Here is an 18,632-nt window from a genome sequence, read left to right on the forward strand (position 1 = left end):
TTACTCGCATAAACGAGCTTTTGTAGACAGTTTTATAGCTTTTTTTTCTTCCTTCTTCGGCATTTATATCATCACTGAGCTAGTGCAATGTATAATACAACCATTCACCGTCTACACTACGGTGGCTAGTTCTAAGAAAATTATTGAGCCTGATGAAATATTCTAAGAAAATCGACGGGACAAAGATAAACAAAATTGTTACTGACTATCAAAAGTACTTCAAAAGTTAAAATGCTTCTGAAGTACTGTGTGAGGCTAATATATCTTAAAAACTAAGAGCATTGCAATTATATACTTTACATGACGAGAGAAAACAGAAAATAAAGAAATAAATAAAATAAAATAAAATAAAATAAAAACAGAGGTGGAAGGTGTTTTCTCCCAGAAACCTCCGGTTTTTCGTCTCTCAGAACAAGCAAATCAGCCATGTGAACACATAGATTTACAGGAATAAATACTTATCCTTAGGGTATGCAACGGAAGAGTGACACGCCGGTTGCATTAATTCGTCGTAATCCCCTAATCAGAAGACTTTACCCATTCTAAGGAACGGGTGTGTTGGGGTGAGGGGATGGAAATGTTGGATTTTTATTTATTTTTTAAGGAATAGTTTCCCAAAACCTTTATTCATTTGTCATATTTGTTAATTGAACCTCCATCTGTTTACACTTTCATTTGTTAGGAAATCTCCAACTTAGATGAACGAATGTTTAGAAACGAAAAATGGCTACTAAAAGAATTAAAATCTCTGAAAGTGAATGTAAGTAGTTTTGTATTTTTATCTCTCACATAAATGTGTCATTTAGTCAACCGACATTACTACCGAAATTATTCTTTTAATGTTTAATAAATGCGGATGGAATATAAAAGTGTAGTACTGTTCTGGTGTTAAGAGTAACCAAACTGCTCCATTTGGTACTATAAAAATTTTCAAGTATTTTCATTGGAATTGTTATTTACTATATGACTTATGTCCGCGCGGTTAGCCTAGTGGCTTTGCGCTTCGCAACCATATGTCTGGGGAAGGAGTGTCCTAGGTTCGATTCCCGTCCACGACGTGAGGAGCTTAAGGATCTTCCTCAGCCATAGCCAAGTTAGCCGGTCTTGGGCGTGGGCAGCAGGGTTTTTTCCGCCAGTTTATCTGGGGTTTTTCATCCCGCAAGCAGGCAAACCGGCCCAGTGAACATACAGGTTACAGTCATAAATACTTACGGCAAGGAAGGCAACGGGAAACCACCTTGCTCATAATCATCTCCCCCTAGAATGGTAGCATATAGCTACCCTCCCGCGGCCGTACGGCAGATGGGAACCAGAAGAATATGACTTATACTGCTTGGAAAGATGTCAAAGGAAACCCCCATGGGCAGGGTGCATCGTGCCATGTAACGAGTCACGTGTTTGTAGCCAGTATAAAGTGGAAGAATATCTTGACTACTGTGCCCAGATTTGGTCACCTCGGTTCCTTCTTGATGGGGAGGAGGTGGAGAGGATCCGGAGGCGAGTGACTAAGATGATAGCAGGTCTATGGAATGAGCCATATGAGAACAGATTGAAGATTTGTGGGTTGCAGAAACTGGTTGATAGGCGGAAAAGGGGAGATATGATTGAGACATTCAAATTGCTAAAAGGATTCTATAAGATTAATTCAGAGGATATTTTTGAGATCAGGACTGGTGGTGGGAGAACTAGGGGACACCTATGGAAGCTGGGCAAGAGTGTGGTTAGCAGTGGTGTTAGGGCTGGGTTCTTTACTTTTAGAGTGGTAAATGAGTGGAATAAGCTGTCAGAGTCTGTTGTGGGTGCTATGACACTGAGCGAGTTCAAGGCAAGGTATGATAGATACTGTGAGAATGTCGTATAGTTGTGTGGACATGATGTTTAGAGCCTCCCTCGATGAGTCTAAGGACTCCTGGAGTAGCCCGAAAATAATAATAATAATAATATGATGCTTCCAAATCAGTGCAATCGGACCGGGGTGAAATGGCTTCGAGGAGGGAATTTGAAAGAGGTGTTATGGTAGGATGCCATGTTGAAGGTCTATATGTTCGGCAAATTGTTGACAAACTGTGCCATCCCAGGTCATCAGTCAGTGAGCCCATACTGAGATGGAAGTCAACTGCAAGTGCCACCCTCAGTGGAAGACCCATTACACTCACCGAATAAAAAACTCGCAGAACAGTCCACCACCTCATTACATGCCTACAGGAAGAATGGTGCACATTTCCCATTGATCGTTATCATAACTTGTGGAATGTATGCCCCGTAGGATTGCTGCAGTCATCGCAGTGAAAGGAGATCCTACATCTTATTAAGATGGGAGCCATGGCTGTTTTTTTCCTGTTTATATATATTCTATTCCCTCAGCCATACGACTGGTGGTGGATAGCTTTAAGCTACCATACTAGGGAAATGATTATGAGCATTATGGTTTCCCGTTGCTTTCCTTGCTGTAATGTATATATATATATATATATATATATATTACGGATGGTTCAAAATTCCACGTACAAACTTTGAGGGGGGGGGGGTAGAGAACATCAAAATCAACCATAATCACATAGGAAAGCATGACTGGAAACGCCACCGGAGGGTACTAACAGGGACACAAAAATACAGAAATAACACAAAGCAGTAAGTTGTGTAAAAAATTTTATTAGGCGTAACTGAACAGTTCAATAGTAGTTGGATGCATAATATGGTTTCACATCAGATGCTCAAAGTTACGACCATTAGCAGTGATGCTTGCCTGACACCGACGACGCATTGGTTGCCGTACATTTTCGAAAATACCTGGAGTTTCCCGGATATTAGCAGCGGCGATGGCGATTCTTGCCACGAGGTCCATGTCAGAGGCAACAGGCTTTAAGGGTTCCCCACTGAAAGAAATCAATGCTTGAAAAATCAGGTGAGCGTGGGGACCATGCGACAGGTGCACTACGCCCAATCCATTGAGCCCCAAAAGACCTGTCCAAACACTGATGCACAGAAATGCCAAAATGGACTGGATCCCCCATTGTGTTGGAATAACATCTTCCGACGCATAGTCATTGGAACATTGTTCAGAAAATCCGGCAGAACTTCTTCCAGAAAGGTCAGATACTTCTGGGAGTTCAGTCGGGGTGGTAACAGGTGTGGACCGACTAAACGGTCAGCGACTATACCTGCTCATACATTAATGGCGAAGCGTTGTTGCGCAGCATGTTATCGCACAGCGTGTGAGTTCCCATGGGCCCACACATGAGCATTATGGTGATTGAAGACTCCTTCACGGGAAAACGAAGCTTCATCCTTGAACAAAACACGTTGAAAAATCCAGGTCTATGGCACTTTTCTGCAGAAACCACTGCACGATTTCCACACGTCGAGGATAATCTTCGGCCATCAGTAACTGGATCCATTGCAGATGAAATGGATGCAAGGACTCGGGGTGCAATACACTGGATCGAGATACTCCTATAGCTGAGGCAATGGCACGTGTGCTTGTCTCTGTATTATTGTCCATCGCATGCAACACCTCCTCTTCCATGGCGCGATTTCGCATCGATCGTGGCCGCCCACTCTCATGCCTGCAATTCCTGAATGATCCATAGTCACACAAATTCTGATGCAAATGCGCAAATATTTGGTGATGCGGTACATGTCTGTTTGGGTACCTTTCGCGACACATTCGTACAGCGGTTCGTCCATTACTGTCAGCTAACCCGTAAACAAGGTGCATGTCTGTCATCTCAGTGTTCGTAAAACGACGCATGTTCCTCGTACGTCGTCGAATGCTTGAATGAGGTACCCTCAATTGCTCACCTGGAGCGCTGGCGAACAGCGCCACCTATCGCCTTCTGGTGGCGTTTCAGGTCATGCTTTCTTATGTGAATATGGCTGATTTTGATGTTCCCTACCTCCCCTCAAAAGCCTCAAAGTTTGTACGTGGAATTTTGAACCACTCTGTATTTATATATGGAAACCGAGAGATATCAAAATAGAAAAAATACTATTTATTATTTAAATGCACATCTAATAACTTTATCTAGCTTCTCCTTCTTAGAAGACATCATCAGGTGCATAACATGAAAGGAGAAATACAAAAATATTCATTACAAGAGAACAACAGCTATAAATTAACTTGCAAAAATATTGCTGACATTTGAAGGCGTTGTTGGGCACCTTCACGTGGTCATGAGCTCCTGTATGCAAAAACTCGATATTTGACGAGTGGCAGATAGGTTATAGTTCAGGTTAGTATTAAGATGGACCATATTGAGGACAATTTCCGTTAATTATACAATTGATTTTCACTCTTCAACTATCCAGATTTGGCGTAAGCGAGATTATGTCGACATGAACGTGCCCAACAATTCTATGGCATCCAGAACGTCTTCAAATGTCAGCAGTACCTTTGCAAGTTAATTTATAGCTGTTGTTCTCTGGTAATGTATATTTTTGTATTTCACTTTTCATATTATGAATCCGATGAAGTCTTCTAAGTAGACGAAACTAGTTGTGCGCTCAAACAATAAATAGCATTTTTTCTATTTTGGTATCTCTCGGCTTCCAGTCATTAAATTTCTTTAATTATGTCATTTAGTCCAGTAAATCTGTTGCATCAAATATATATAGGAGTATATGTGTATATATATATGTGTGTGTGTGTGTGTGTGTGTGTGTTAAAGATACCAAGTTATTTTAAATATAAACCTGTTTTTTTTTACTCCATTTCCCAAATAAGCAAACAGACAAGTCAGTCAACTTTGCGCCTGCAAGTGTCGCAAGTCTAGCTGACCCTGCACGTAGTGCAAGTCCAAGGCAACTCGTGGTAAAGTAGAATAAGCTCTGATCACTATTCTTAATATTTACCCTTAATGCAAAGCACATCTCCTGGAGGAGATGTATAATGTACCATCATTTTTTTTTATTTTGGTTTAACCAATAAGAATACAATTTGGTCGGCTAAATCCCAAATTGCCAGCCCATCCTCGTTCGTTCAGTATCAAAGTAGATACCCAACAGGGTGCACCACGAGAAGGTGAGGATTGGACATTAGGTCAGAAGCCCTGGTCGGTTCTCCGCATTCCTTTAAAGGCTATGTGGAGGTCGCCTCTCAGTTATACAGCTTTAACCCTTAAGCACCCCAGATGTATAATGCTATGTATTAAAGGCAATGGGCCACTACCCAGACCGGTTTCGACCTTTATTGAGGTCTTATCAGTGGGAGCCAGGCTAAGAAATACTAAGTTTTAAGTAATACAGAGCTTATAAATATTTTACCAACACAAGTTACCATAAGGTGCTTTGATCTTATTAAATAAAAATCTCAGGATGAGAGATGGATGTAGAAAGTTTTTTACCTTGGGTATAATATATGTTAATATATGTATTCATGAGCATTGACTCGGTTACTTTGATACATTTAGAAAGATATTTTAATGACTAAAAAACCGAGAATTAATTAAAAGCTTTAATGATAAAAAACACAAATAGTTTTGGCTTTTAACAACCTTCATCAGGTATTTTTTAGGAAGAGGAAACAATAATAAAGACTGAAGATTCTTAAAAACTGAGAAACACAGATAAATTGTACTTATACCACGTATTTATAGAGTCCCGAAGATACATAAAGAAAATATTCCCGATGACGTTTTTATCATATGGAGTCACGGCAAAAACTCTCTCATGGATTTTCTTCATCTTCATAACCAACATCCAAATATAAAATTCACAGCCGAACTAGAACATGAAAACTCCCTACCATTCCTGGATATAAAACTCTCACGCTGCTCTGTAAAATTTAGAATCTCTATGTAAAGAAAACCAACGCATACTAATAGATATCTTCACAATCTTTCTCATCATTTTCCACCACAAAAACTCGAAACTATTTCCACCTTGGGACACAGAGCACACTCTCTTTTAAACGATCCAGATGAACTTCAAAAAGAAATTAATCATCTCTCACATGTCTTTGAACAGAATGGATATTATAAAAAAAACCATTAAGAAATTTCTTATAGATCCTCCTAGACACCGCAATACAGAGACTACTAATTTTAAAGGTAACATCTCAATCCCATACATCAGTTCGGTCTCCTAAAAATTGGCTAAAGTCCTTAAGAAGAACAACATCAGGACGTTGTTTACTACACTTCCAAAAATCCGATCTTCTATAAGCTATCCAATCTGAAAGATTGGATGCCTAGGCATCACAATCTGAAATATCCTGACACATATAAACTATGATGTGACTGTAATGTTCCTTATTACGGTCAAACTAATAAGTCTATTGAACTTCGTATGGAGGAACATAAAAGAGAGATATCCTATAAAAGATCACATGCTAGTGCCTTATCCAGCCATATTCTCTTCTCTAACAATCCTCATGATAATTTTCAAGGTCACCCAATTTCCTGGGATAGATCTGAAAACATTTTCCGCTACCATGATGAATTTGAAAGAAAGATAGTTGAATCCAGGGAGATCGTCCTTAATCCTGAACATTTAAACAACAATTTAAGCTATAACATCCCTGATAGCCATACTGCTGTTATTCAGTACTGGCGTTCTCGAGAGTCTGCTACCACGCATACAACAAACAATGGCACGTAAGAAAGAACAACTTGAATGTTAATACAATGTTTTTTATTTCAATTATGTATTGCAATTTATCTGTGCTTCTCAGTTTTTAAGAATCTTCAGTTTTTATTATTGTTTCCTCTTCCTAAAAAATACCTGATGAAGGCTGTTAAAAGCCGAAACTAATTGTATTTTTTAAAATTCCAGCCTATTCAAATCAAATCATTAAAACTTTTAATTAATTTTCGGTTTTTTAGTCATTAAATATCTTTCTCTCTCTCTCTCTCTCTCTCTCTCTCTCTCTCTATCTATCTATCTATCTATATATATGTGTGTGTGTGTGTGTGTGTGTGTGTGTGTGTGTGTGTGTGTGTGTGTGTGTGTGCGTGTGCGCGTACGTCTAACTCGGCTTATAATGTTATACTATGTTATTTTTCGTTTTTTTATTTTTAGGAGCAGAACAAAATTTGAATATTTTTGTCTTCTTTCCTTTGTATTTGCTTCCTACTGCGAGAGGTCTCTGGTCGTAATTGTTATGTACTTTATATCTTTGTCGTGTTGGTTTATCTTTTCAGTGGATTAATGGAAACTGCGTGACTGTATATTTCTGGACATATAAGAATACCGGAAATGGCCTCATGTAATTGAAAACTTCTCTCAAAAATTTTGCATACTAGTTTCGATGTTGTTCTAAGCCAGCGATATAATTTTCAAAGTTCTTGTCTAGTGTTTTCTGATACATATGTTGATATAAAATCTATGGTTTATATATGATATTAATAAATTCACTAACTCCTTTTATATCAGTAGTAATCGACGCCAATTGAGTTCAGAACAGAACCCGTATTATAAGAGTCCATCAGTTGTGCATTTTAGCTGATCCTTGTCCTTTCTCTATCCTCCATAAATTGAAAAATTCCATCAATTGAAATCCTGTATGACCCTTTCAGAAGTTTTTAAGTCTCAATCATATCACCCCTCTTTCTCCAGTTTTCTAGTGTCTGCAGTCTACAAATTCTCAATCTGTCCTCCTAATCAGTATTCCACAATCCTGATAGCATTATAAACACCCTCCTTTGTACTCTCTCTCTCTCTCCAATATATCAGAATCACCACGGAAACTGGGAGACCAGACCTGCGCACAATAGTCCAAGTGAGGCCTTATCAAGGCCTTGTAAAGAGGCAAAATAACATCCTTATCTTTACATGTGAACGTTCGTTTCACCATTGCAATTATCTTTTGAGTTGTATTTGCAACCTTTGCACATTGTTCATAAACTTCAACTTCCTATCTACTAAGATTCGAACACCCCTAGCCTCATCAGTTCTTCTAGCATAATCCCACCAATATAATACGACACTGGATATCTAATCACGCCATTTTTCCATTTTTCAACTGACATCCATTTTTCCATGCCCACAATTCCAGCCTATTCAAATCAACTGCATATCAGCAGCATTCTTGATTACCTATCTATCTTTGCATAATCAACAAATAGCTGGATGTCGCTTGTCAAATCCTTCCCAATATCATTAGTGTACAGATTGAATAACAGTGGACCAAACATTGATCTTTGTGGTATACCACTTGTTACCTTAAATCTTGCAGACTCACATCCCCCGTATAGCGCTTTTTGATATCTGTCAGTCAGCCATCCTCTTATCCATGCTAATATTGTATAACCCAAACCCATTTTCTCCAATTTATGCAACAATCTATCCATGCTGTATTCTGTCAAAAGCCTTTGCAAAATCCAAAAGTGTCATGGTGTATCCATTCCCCTAGTCTAGTTCAATGGTAACATTACTATAAAATGCAGAGCAAGTTGCTAAAACATGACTTTTCCTTAGTAAACCCATGTTGTTCATTGCAAAGTAGAGATTCACTGTCAACCCATTTCTGAATGCAAGCCCTGACCAATTTTTCCAAATCTTCACCACCACTCCTGAGATATTATTGGTCGATAGTTGGATACATCGGTCTTTGCACCACCCTTGTGCAATGGAATTACCATACATGCTATCCATTCCTGCGGAATCTTCCCTATTCTGAGACTCATTAAACAATCCCAGTCAAAGGAATGACCAGTTCAGCTGAACCCTCTTTTAGCACATGTCCTGATATCCCATCAGTCCCTATTGCTGAATTCTTATCCAATTTGTGGAACAGTTGTAATACCTCGTCCTCATACACCAGCGTTTCTTCATCTAGTGAAGAGGTAACAGTGTGCTCAGTGTTGCGTATACCGGATGGATAGCTTTTAACAAAATGACACTCATTAACTGAACAACCTCTTCTGCATCTTTAACCCTCATGCCATCTGGATTTAGAAGAGTATTCTTTCATATTCATTATTTCTTTTACTTACAGCATATCGACAGAATTCTTGTGGGTTGTCCTTAGCACGCAGAGCCAGTTTCTTTTCATTCTCAGACTTTGCTTTCCGTACAATAGTTGTAACTATTTTAGCCTGTTGCTTATAACGTTCATAACGGACATCATCCTTATGCACACAGTATTCCTTTCACATCGTCCTTTTCTTACGAATCTCTTGCCTAATAAGATTACACATCCATTTGACTCCTACCCTATTTATTCTTCGAACTCTCGGGACACATTCTGATATTGCAACATTTGAGTATTGTTTAAATGCTTCCCATGCAGTATCAATATTCTTTCCATTTAGCAATCGATCCCATTCCACTGAACTCAGCATACTCCTCAGTTGGTCATAATTTCCTGCTTTGTAGTTAAGCATGTAACCTTTTCTGAATGGAACATTCATAAACTTAGTCACTTTCCAAGTGAGTACTGCATGATCTCCTCCCCAGCCGGACGCAGAATAGTTGCTTCTTTAACCGAAACGCACTCTGACATTATAATCAAATTTAATATTCTTTGCCCTCGAATTCCTTCTGTCACATGCTGCTTGAGGAAGTTTCCCGCAACATCACAATAAATGCATTTTCATTTTTCTCATGAGATTCTACTGCTACCAATCAATATTTGATAATTAAAGTCTCCCATTATGATTACTCTTTTCGCCCTCATCTTTTCTATTTGGTGATGCATTTCTTCATCACTAGCAACCGATCCACCAGGTCTGTATTAACACCCCACTATATAATTGTTCTTGTTAGCTTCCACCTCACACAGATGGCTTCAAACTCACTGCCACATGAAATATTGTCAGTAGTAGTAGTAGTACTACAATCATAGGTCCGAACTCTAACTGGATTCAAGTCATTCGATATCATTAGCAGCATCCTCCCTCCTCTCTTATCCTCTCTATCTTTCTTAAAAATACTGTATCCCTTACACTCAATACCAGTTAGTATATCTGATAGCCAGGTCTCACTAATGCCTACAATCTGAGGTCGTAACATATTGACTAAGGCAACAAACTCTACCCCTTTCTTTCTGACACTCCTAGCATTCGTGTACAGACATAATAATCTACCTGATTGTTCTTTTGTATACTCTTGTCTGCAGTCTGCCTGACACAGTTGGACAGCTTGCAGATCTCTATTCTTCTCTAATGCCTTACACACATATAGACATCTTTGCATACATTTCATGGGTCCGAACCAGACGAACACAAAGTGGAAATCGTTTCCATGACAACCCATTCCTGTCATTAACACAGTTATATAAAATTGTCGCTCTTACACTCGCATTCGCACCATTCCTCCCTTTTATAATTTAGTTTCTCTGACTCTCTGTGTTAGGTCTCATACCGGTTATTAGTTTTTCTGGACTCCTGACACCAAATGCATTCAGGTGTAGGCCGTCTCTTATACAAATCCAATCTTTCCTCAAACTCACTCCGCACATCCAAAAAACTCGCATCGATTCCTTCTGCACATTATTGTATTGCCTTCTTCTTCTTCTTCTTCTTTTTTTTTTTTTTTTGAATAGCAGGCTTGCCAAATTTCTCAAAACAGAGAGAGAGAGAGACTGAAACTCTTGTTGCATAGCTATTTTAGCCAAGAATTCATCCTCATGTGCTAAAATGTCCAATATCTCATTTTCAGGAAAGATGGAATAAGAGTTATAATGGTCATTTAAAGTTTACTGACCGGAAGAAAAGCCGAAAGGACAGTTCTCGTAGTAGCAAAAGAATTAGCCTTTCTCCATTCTTACATAAAAGAAAAAGAAGTTGTGATATCTGTTTAAAAATGGATGAGTTTTACAAAAAAATGGCAAGTAGTTCCAATGATTCTTCAGATAAAGACTCTTGGAGAAAGGAAGTGGCGTCGCCTTTCAAAAGCATCCAGTGGAATGACAAGGAACCTTACGCATCCGAAAGCGAAAAAATAGACACATCTAGTCCACGTAAGAAATCAGTTGCTCTAATTGGTAAGAATAAGGAAGATTCCTTCATTGAGAACAAAAATTGTAGCTCTATTCCTCCAAAGAGAGATAGTAGCGATATTTCTAGGAAAAAAGATCACTTTCATATCGAAGAGGAAACCACTTCTGACAGTTTGGAGAACTTAGATTACGGAGAAGACTCTTGGGTGTATCATCCATTACTACGTAGATCCATACAAAAGCCAACACTGCAAGGTAATGTTTTTTAAATAAAATTTGACAAAATATATGTAGTCTCAGTTTTAGAAAACAATTGAAAAATTAAATAGAAGTCTTCGGTTTGCGTGTATATTAAAAAAAAAAAAAGTACTCCATGGTGCACATCCCTAGTTTATTCAATATTTGAACAATTTCATCAACAATAGTGCCCCTTTCTGGAGAGTTCACCTGTTCATAGAAAGCGATGGATATGAAATATGATTCAAGACTGTGCAAAGGCTGAAATGTTACACGAGAATTTACTTTAAAAAAATAGTAAGGAAATAACTGCAGATAATCATAAATGGCAAAGATTGTAATTGCATTCTTTATAGTGACACTGTTCATTATCGCAACTATTGTGGTTGTTTGGAATTACCGTCGAAGCAAGCAACAAACCAGAGCGTTATGGCTCTAAATTGTGTTATTCTGGTTGATTTGTCTGTTTTGCTGGATGAAAAAAGAAAGGGAAGGAAAAAAAAATCCTTGCTATCCCTGTATGAGATAGGCTAACTTACCTTCAGATAAAAGAACCGTTATAAAGGCTCTTCGCAGCCCAGACGAGATTCGAATCCAGATCATGCTATCTAGCCAAGAATGATTATTACCATCAGATCGAATCCTTTTTGCCAATAAAAAATAGTCACATTATATTGGGGGGAAAAATATTATCATTTCAGATCGTTTTGCAATAAGAACAGAATTCGGCTAAAAATAAATAAATAAATAAAAAATAAACAACTGGTTGAGAAATTAAAATTATTGCATTCTAGTTCATGCACGTGACCAAATAACCATACATATAGTCGGCTCTTATAATGTTTTCATACAACACGGTTCGAAATTGTTCAGAGTTTGAACTTTGGATATTTGGAATTTGCGATTGTTTTCGCGAGATCCAATATAATGTCTGCGAAAGATTTACGCCATTCGAAAAGTTGATTGAGGGAAAATTCGTCAAGTGTATCCAAAATTATCATTTCAAATCAATCTGATTGAAACAAAATGAATCTCCTCGACATCTTTTTATATACATCATAACTCCCACATTTTAAATTTTACTCCCTCAGAGCAAAATTATTTCAATATGCAATTTCGGCATACTTTGCCCTGTAATTGGCTTAGATGAAACTGGTAGAATTCGAGAAATTTTATAATTTAAATCTTTAGTGATGTACCTAAGTAATGTTTTCGTGTATCTCTTTTTTTTCCGATGAAGTTTTCTAGAAAGACGAAACTTGTGGTGCCTTTACAAATAAATTAGTTATTTTCTAATTTTAATATATATATCCATCAGTGCCTTTAACAGGCACATAAACGTCCATAACCTTCCAAGTACCCTTGGACTTCTCAACCGCAATAGGAGGATAAGGCAGTTTCCCCTATGCCTCCGAGTATTATTGACTTAAATTGCGTGTGTTCTACTAGCCGGTTTGTCTGTTTTGAGTGGCGATAAACCCGAGTTCCCGGGAGGAAAAACCCTCTAACTTTGTATGAGACCGGCTAACTCACCTTTAGTCAAAAGAGGCCAGATAAAAGTTCCTCATGTTCATGGACGGGAATCGCACCCAGGTCTTTCTGACCCAAGAGCTTCGTCTATACCGACTGAGCTGCGGAGGCTCAATTTTAATATATAGAGTGATTCTAAATCGTAAGAATATTGCACGAAAAGAAAATAATGGCTAAAATTGCAAGCTAAAACTCAAAAAAAGTTGTAAAGCTAGAAGTGATTCTGAATTATTGTCGGTATTTCCGTTTGCCTATAATTTTCAAACTTGTGGGAAGCCTGAAGGAGCTTGAAAAACATTCCATAATTGACCTCCAGTTTCCTGATTATATAACACTTAAAAAAACCACGGTACCAGTAAGATTGGGTTTTAACCCTTTCGTAGGGAGGATTCACATAAAAAAAAAAAAGGTAAGTACGAGGTGTGACTGAAAACTTTTATTCACCAAAAAAAAAAAAAAACAGACAGATCCACTCTAAAGATTATCATTGTGTATGTGTGTGTTCGTGCGTGCGTGCGTTTGTGTGTGGTCAACAGAAACGATAAAATGGGGTAATCAGCTTCTCCATGGAAATGTGTCTCATTCTGTCTTATCCACTAATATTTTCTTATCAAACGTAACGTCGTATTGCAAAGTTCTCCCTTTATCATGTTATCAAGATATGGTTCTCCACTTCTTGTTCCTTTTTTAAAAACTGAAGAGACACCAGAACTCGCTTCATATTACGAATGAAAGTGTCGATTATAGAAATTCCAATGCGAGAAGTATATTGAATACTATCTGGAATGAAAACTTCATGCCTTGTTTCAGGAAATGGGGAGACTGTTAGAGTACTACATAATTTACACTTAATCAATCTGAAGATCAAATAAATACTATTTAAATCTGGGAGAAAAGAAAAAAACTACTAAAGTTGGTATATTCACCATTATTTATTTATTTATTTAAATATATTTATTTAAATATATTTATTTAAATATATTTATTTAAATATCTATTAAATTAAAAGGCGTTATCAGTTTTTTTTTTTTTTTTTAAGGTTTCTTCTAACAGAAACCTACTTTACACAGCTGTTTATCAGTCAGTTTATTACTTAGTTGTGTTACAGCATCTGGTATCAGAATACAAGTACAGTAACAGATATTCTATATGCTTAATTGCTCTAATATCAGCACGTACACTTTTTATCTTGAAATATCAGTGGGGAATGTTCAAGTTGCAAATATGAAGCGAGTTCCATAGTTAATAGAATTACTTCCGGCGAAAAAATAAAGTACTCGACATTAACAATCACATATTTTTGTGTTTTATCATTATTTTTATTATTTAATTTTGTTACCGCCTTCAAATAGACAAAAAAAAAAGTGCTTTGCTATCTAACTGCGTATTTGATTGACTCTGTTAACAATAATGATCTCTATATGTCACTATAAAATCTCGAATCTCTCAGCGAATTCTTTAGTCATATACTGTAGGTTTAATTTCTGTCTTTTTTTTTTCTTTTGTTGTTGTTTCAAAAAAAATTTTGTTCGTTAAATTAAATTTTAGTCGACTGGATGCTTTTGAATTAAATATCTTGACGTGTGTGTGAATGTTTTTTTAATTAGCGATGTCCAACCTTTTATATTATATTCGACACAATAGTTTCTGGCATAAAATTTATCCCCCAGATTTAACCAAACATCAAATTATTTCTTCTTTGAAAAAGATGTAATTTTTATATGGGTGAACATCAAAGATATTAATTGTTGCAATAAAAATTAAATTATATTCATAATTTAATTCTTAATAATAAAATTAAGTTCTTTATTAAAAATAATTTTTATTTCTTTAAAATTTTTACTCAGAAATTTTTACAAACGGATACTTACGACACTAGAAATACCAGTTCTCCGCAAATTCTTGATATTTTTGCTACATGATGTGGCTAGTGTCGATGAGTCGAATAACAGGCTTTTAAATGAAGGTACAAATGAAATTGCATGACAAGTAGAACGCATATCAACTTAATAATGAAAACAAAATGGCCATAAGAGCAAACATAAAAGTGACAGATGTTTCTTGTATGTTGCATTATCGAATGTGAATCTTTGACCTTTTCCTTTGCATATAGAAAACAGTATTATTCCTGTTTGCTTCCAGTTTTCCATCTGCACGGCCATTTTGTTTGGAACTGTAATGTGTGCATGTGCAGACGATGTTATTTTCTGCTAACTGCAGTTATGTCATGCCCAACCAACACAAGATTAATATTTCTTTTCTAATCAGTAAATATAAGCTTCTGTAGCTCAGTTTGTATAAATGAGCCCTTTGGTTGAAAAGACCCGGGTTCAAACCCCATCTATGACGTGAGGAACCTTTATCAGAGGTCTTTTCAATCAATTAGTGAGTTAGCCAGTCTCACAGGGTGGGACGAGCATTGTTTCTTCCGGAAGCTAGGGTGTTTCGTCCCTCAGAACTAGTTCCGTGGATACAGATCCGCAGGGATAAATACTTACCCTTAGGGGATGCAGGAGAGGTGCGACATGCCGGCTGCATTAATTCGTCGTGACCTTAAGCAAGGGACTCATGTCTTAAGGGTATAGTCCCTTCAGGATTGAAGAAGAAGCAGTAATTACTTCTGGTCTTTGTACCTTAATTTGCAACTGTTTTGGTAGAACATCAATAATCATTTTTTCTAAGAAAAGTTTAGTATTTTAACCACGTTCCTTTCATTTTACATTCTTGACTAGGTGTGATTAATCTGTACCTGTGACTTGACATTTTTGTATAATCAGCATGTACTATTGATAAATGTCAAAACACTATATACACGTAGTACCAGTACAGTAAATATAATTGCTTGAAAAGGGAAAGGAAAACTGCATTTGTTATCCAAAAGTCTATGATGCCTTTGAAACAGCGTTGACGGACGACTGCACTTCTTTTTTATTTTATTTATTTATTTATTTATTTATTTATTTGTAAAGAATTTGTATTAAGTGTTGCTGTTGTTTGTTGCTGTAATTGCAGAAAGCAAAAGTAGCACAACATTATGGTATATATGCTCTAATTGCTGTCGACTTCAACAATCATTTTGTTCGGTGTACCTACTCATTCCTGAAGAAAATATATGAATCTTTCAGCGAATTGCACACCGAACGAAGTCGTGTTGCACACATCTTGGCATCGAGCGCTTTGCACTGGATTGGACCTTAGACGTTAGGCGTTATTATAAGTTATTTTCATTGTGCATTATATCTTCAATTAGAGACACAAATATCTGTTAACAAATTATGACATTAACCCTTAGCATTAATCTGTAAAGGCATAAAGGATAGTCATCTTTATTCATCGATTTCAATAACTAAATGTATATAATCATATACATTTAGTTATTGCACTTTGATAAAAAAAATACTTAAAGATGTAAGAGTAAGGTGAATGCTGAAATCTTTTAATATGATAGTTCTGTATTAATACCCGATACCTTGTTTCAATTTTTTATTACATGTGGTAAATTATTTTCGTAGCCCATCGTAAGATCATCACCCTGTAAAATGAATACCGAGCCTGTCTTAATTTAATTGACAAACCATATTTGTTTTTCAGAGTAAGATTCCTGGCTTATTTTTTTATGATAAATAAATCAGGCAGTGAAGACAATACAGTCAGTAAAGATGCAAACTTAGTGCACAGTATATTGGGTAAACTAAGTGTAGACATCATCCAGAACCCCTGCTCTCTCTCTCTCTCTCTATATATATATATATATATATATATATATATATATAGAGAGAGAGAGAGAGAGAGAGATCAACCATGCCACTTTGATCAATTCGCTTCCAGCATTCAAGAAGAAGTCTTGGTCTCATTTGGTACATTAAAATTAATCTGGTACGAGTATTTACAAACTCTGTATCACAGGTTGTGCAATCTAATTCACAGCCTGTTAACTGGAGAACTGGAAATGCTCTCCACACATACAACCTGCTTTGCAAATCTACACTTTGGTCCACTTAATACTGATGTATTAAGGACTTTCAGCTGTTTGTGAATGGGGTTGATATAAGACAAATGTAAATTGTGCACTACCATATGTTGCATTATGTCTCTAAACGTGACGCTGATAGCTTCTTTCCTTTTATTCAGATATTCAAGAAACACCACACTCAACAAAGAAAATGTTGAAAACTTCCACACCAAAGAACGATCAACTTAGTATTCTAGAAATAAACGTTCCTTCCTGCAGCAAAATATCTTCAGATACCGTTATAGGATCAGCAACAACAATTGATCAAAAAAACAACTTAGGTAATAACTCTTCAAATTCAAGTGGAGTTGAAGTGAACGTCGGTGTTGAGTTTCGTGTACCTGACTCTCCAAAACGATTCGGTAAAGGAGGAAAAGAAAAAAAACTTCGAAAAATCTATCGTTTGAGAGAGATGCTTCATTAAAATGATTGTTTACTTGGAGTGTAAATTACAGCACTGCAGCAACTAAACCGATGTGTATGTTAGACGATTTCCAAATAAAAACATATTTCTATGTTCTTGATTTCCTAAAAGTTAATCATTGCTAATAAGTATTCGCTGGTATATAGCGTTTCAACTTTTCCCAAATTGTTCATTATGTTTATATATTGCGAGGAATAACAGCACGTAACTACTTGGACAAGACTTTTAAAATTGAGATTTTATTAATCCCCTGCACTCAGGACACTCGTTTGTTTTTAGAAACATTCTTTTCATATTCAGACTTCGGTAGCTATTTTAGCGATTCATGTTGAAGTTTCTGTAATTAAAAGTACGTAGAAACAGGAATGAAAGTAAATAATTTACTAATTAAAATAAATATTTACAACCCGATGTTTTGTCTGTTCATCTAGCATTATCAAAGGTACTTTGAAGACACACACACATTCGTGCGTGCGCGCGCGCACGCACCTACTCAGGAAAATGATGAAAACAACTGAAAATTAAAATGAATATTTAATGTAGTTAGTAAATTATTTATTTTCATTTCTGTTTCTTCGTAGTTTTTTCCCAAAAAAATATGAATCTTTATTTTTCCCTTGCGTGTTAAGCCTAATGGAATGTAACACCCATGTAACTTAACTTTAGTGTTAAATCAGTGTGCAATTCATGATTTTCAAAAATTAGAAATCTTGTTTCTGTTCATTAAATTTTAAATTAAAAGTAGTTCTATTAAAAGAGTTGAAAAAGAAAAGCAGTCCGTTAGCATGTATGAGTGACTTCGCCATTGTATAAGATGAACGAACTGTATGATACTGCTTGACTGTTTTCTTTGAAAGAGAATAATACAGTTTGGATATTAAGAGAAGAGTCAACAAGACCCGACCATTACTTGGTATTTATGTGCGAATCATATGCTAAATACAATATGTTAAGTGTGATAGTCTCTTTAATGTTATAGAGAAAAAAAAATGGGGCAGGAAAGAAAGAACAAAAACCGGACAACCGGTAAACTGAAGTTTCATTAAGATGCGCTCGAAACTTAGTGAAACTTCTATTCGTTGTGGTTTGAAGTTGTGAGCAAATACGTCAATTCACTACTGTGACTCTTTCTGGTGTATTTTCCTTCATTCAGAGAACTTTTAAAATCATGATTGGATGATGCTGACAGAAATAAATACATTGCAAAGCGAAAACTTTAAAGAAACGAAGAATGGTATTTCCAGCCAGAGGTTTCGGCGTTGGAAAATTGTACACGGAGGAGTAACAGGCGACACATCTCGGACTCTGTAATTCTTCTTCTTTCACTATGCCTTACCTCATGTTAAACGGGATCGGCGCACCGATCTTTAACCTTCCTCTTCCACGTTCTCTGGTCCAGGGCGTCCTTCGGACTCCATCCTTTCTCCCTAAGATCGTCTGTCACCTTATCCCTCCACCTGAGCTTGGGCCTGCCTCTTTTCCTCTTTCCCTCCAACTCCATATACTCCACTCATTTACCAACATACTCCTCACCCTTCCTCTCTACATGT

General features: G+C 36.7%; 1 protein-coding gene across 1 annotated transcript; it reads left to right on the forward strand.

Annotated features, from left to right (window-relative positions):
- The first annotated feature begins 690 nt into the window (after nt 1-690).
- LOC150100860 (uncharacterized) lies at nt 691-17,182 on the forward strand. The gene is made up of 3 exons (XM_090402118.1): nt 691-760; nt 10,600-11,134; nt 16,778-17,182. Exons 1-3 carry the CDS (start codon nt 707-709, stop codon nt 17,080-17,082), a joined length of 894 nt encoding a protein of 297 aa, XP_090258244.1. The 5' UTR covers nt 691-706; the 3' UTR covers nt 17,083-17,182.
- Nucleotides 17,183-18,632: the final 1,450 nt, after the last annotated feature.

This window comes from Typopeltis vanoorti, chromosome 12 (assembly GCF_054136105.1).
Source record: "Typopeltis vanoorti isolate ZY-2024b chromosome 12, IOZ_Tvanoo_1.0, whole genome shotgun sequence".
NCBI classification, from domain to species: Eukaryota; Metazoa; Arthropoda; class Arachnida; order Uropygi; family Thelyphonidae; genus Typopeltis; species Typopeltis vanoorti.

Bases quoted from the DNA above. Each gene is read 5' to 3' on its own strand.
- LOC150100860 (XM_090402118.1), top strand. From the start codon at position 707: ATGTTTAGAAACGAAAAATGGCTACTAAAAGAATTAAAATCTCTGAAA. The intron at 761-10,599 runs GTAAGTAGTTTT...TCTCATTTTCAG, and splicing joins TAAAATCTCTGAAAGTGAAT to GAAAGATGGAATAAGAGTTA. The intron at 11,135-16,777 runs GTAATGTTTTTT...CCTTTTATTCAG, and splicing joins ACAAAAGCCAACACTGCAAG to ATATTCAAGAAACACCACAC.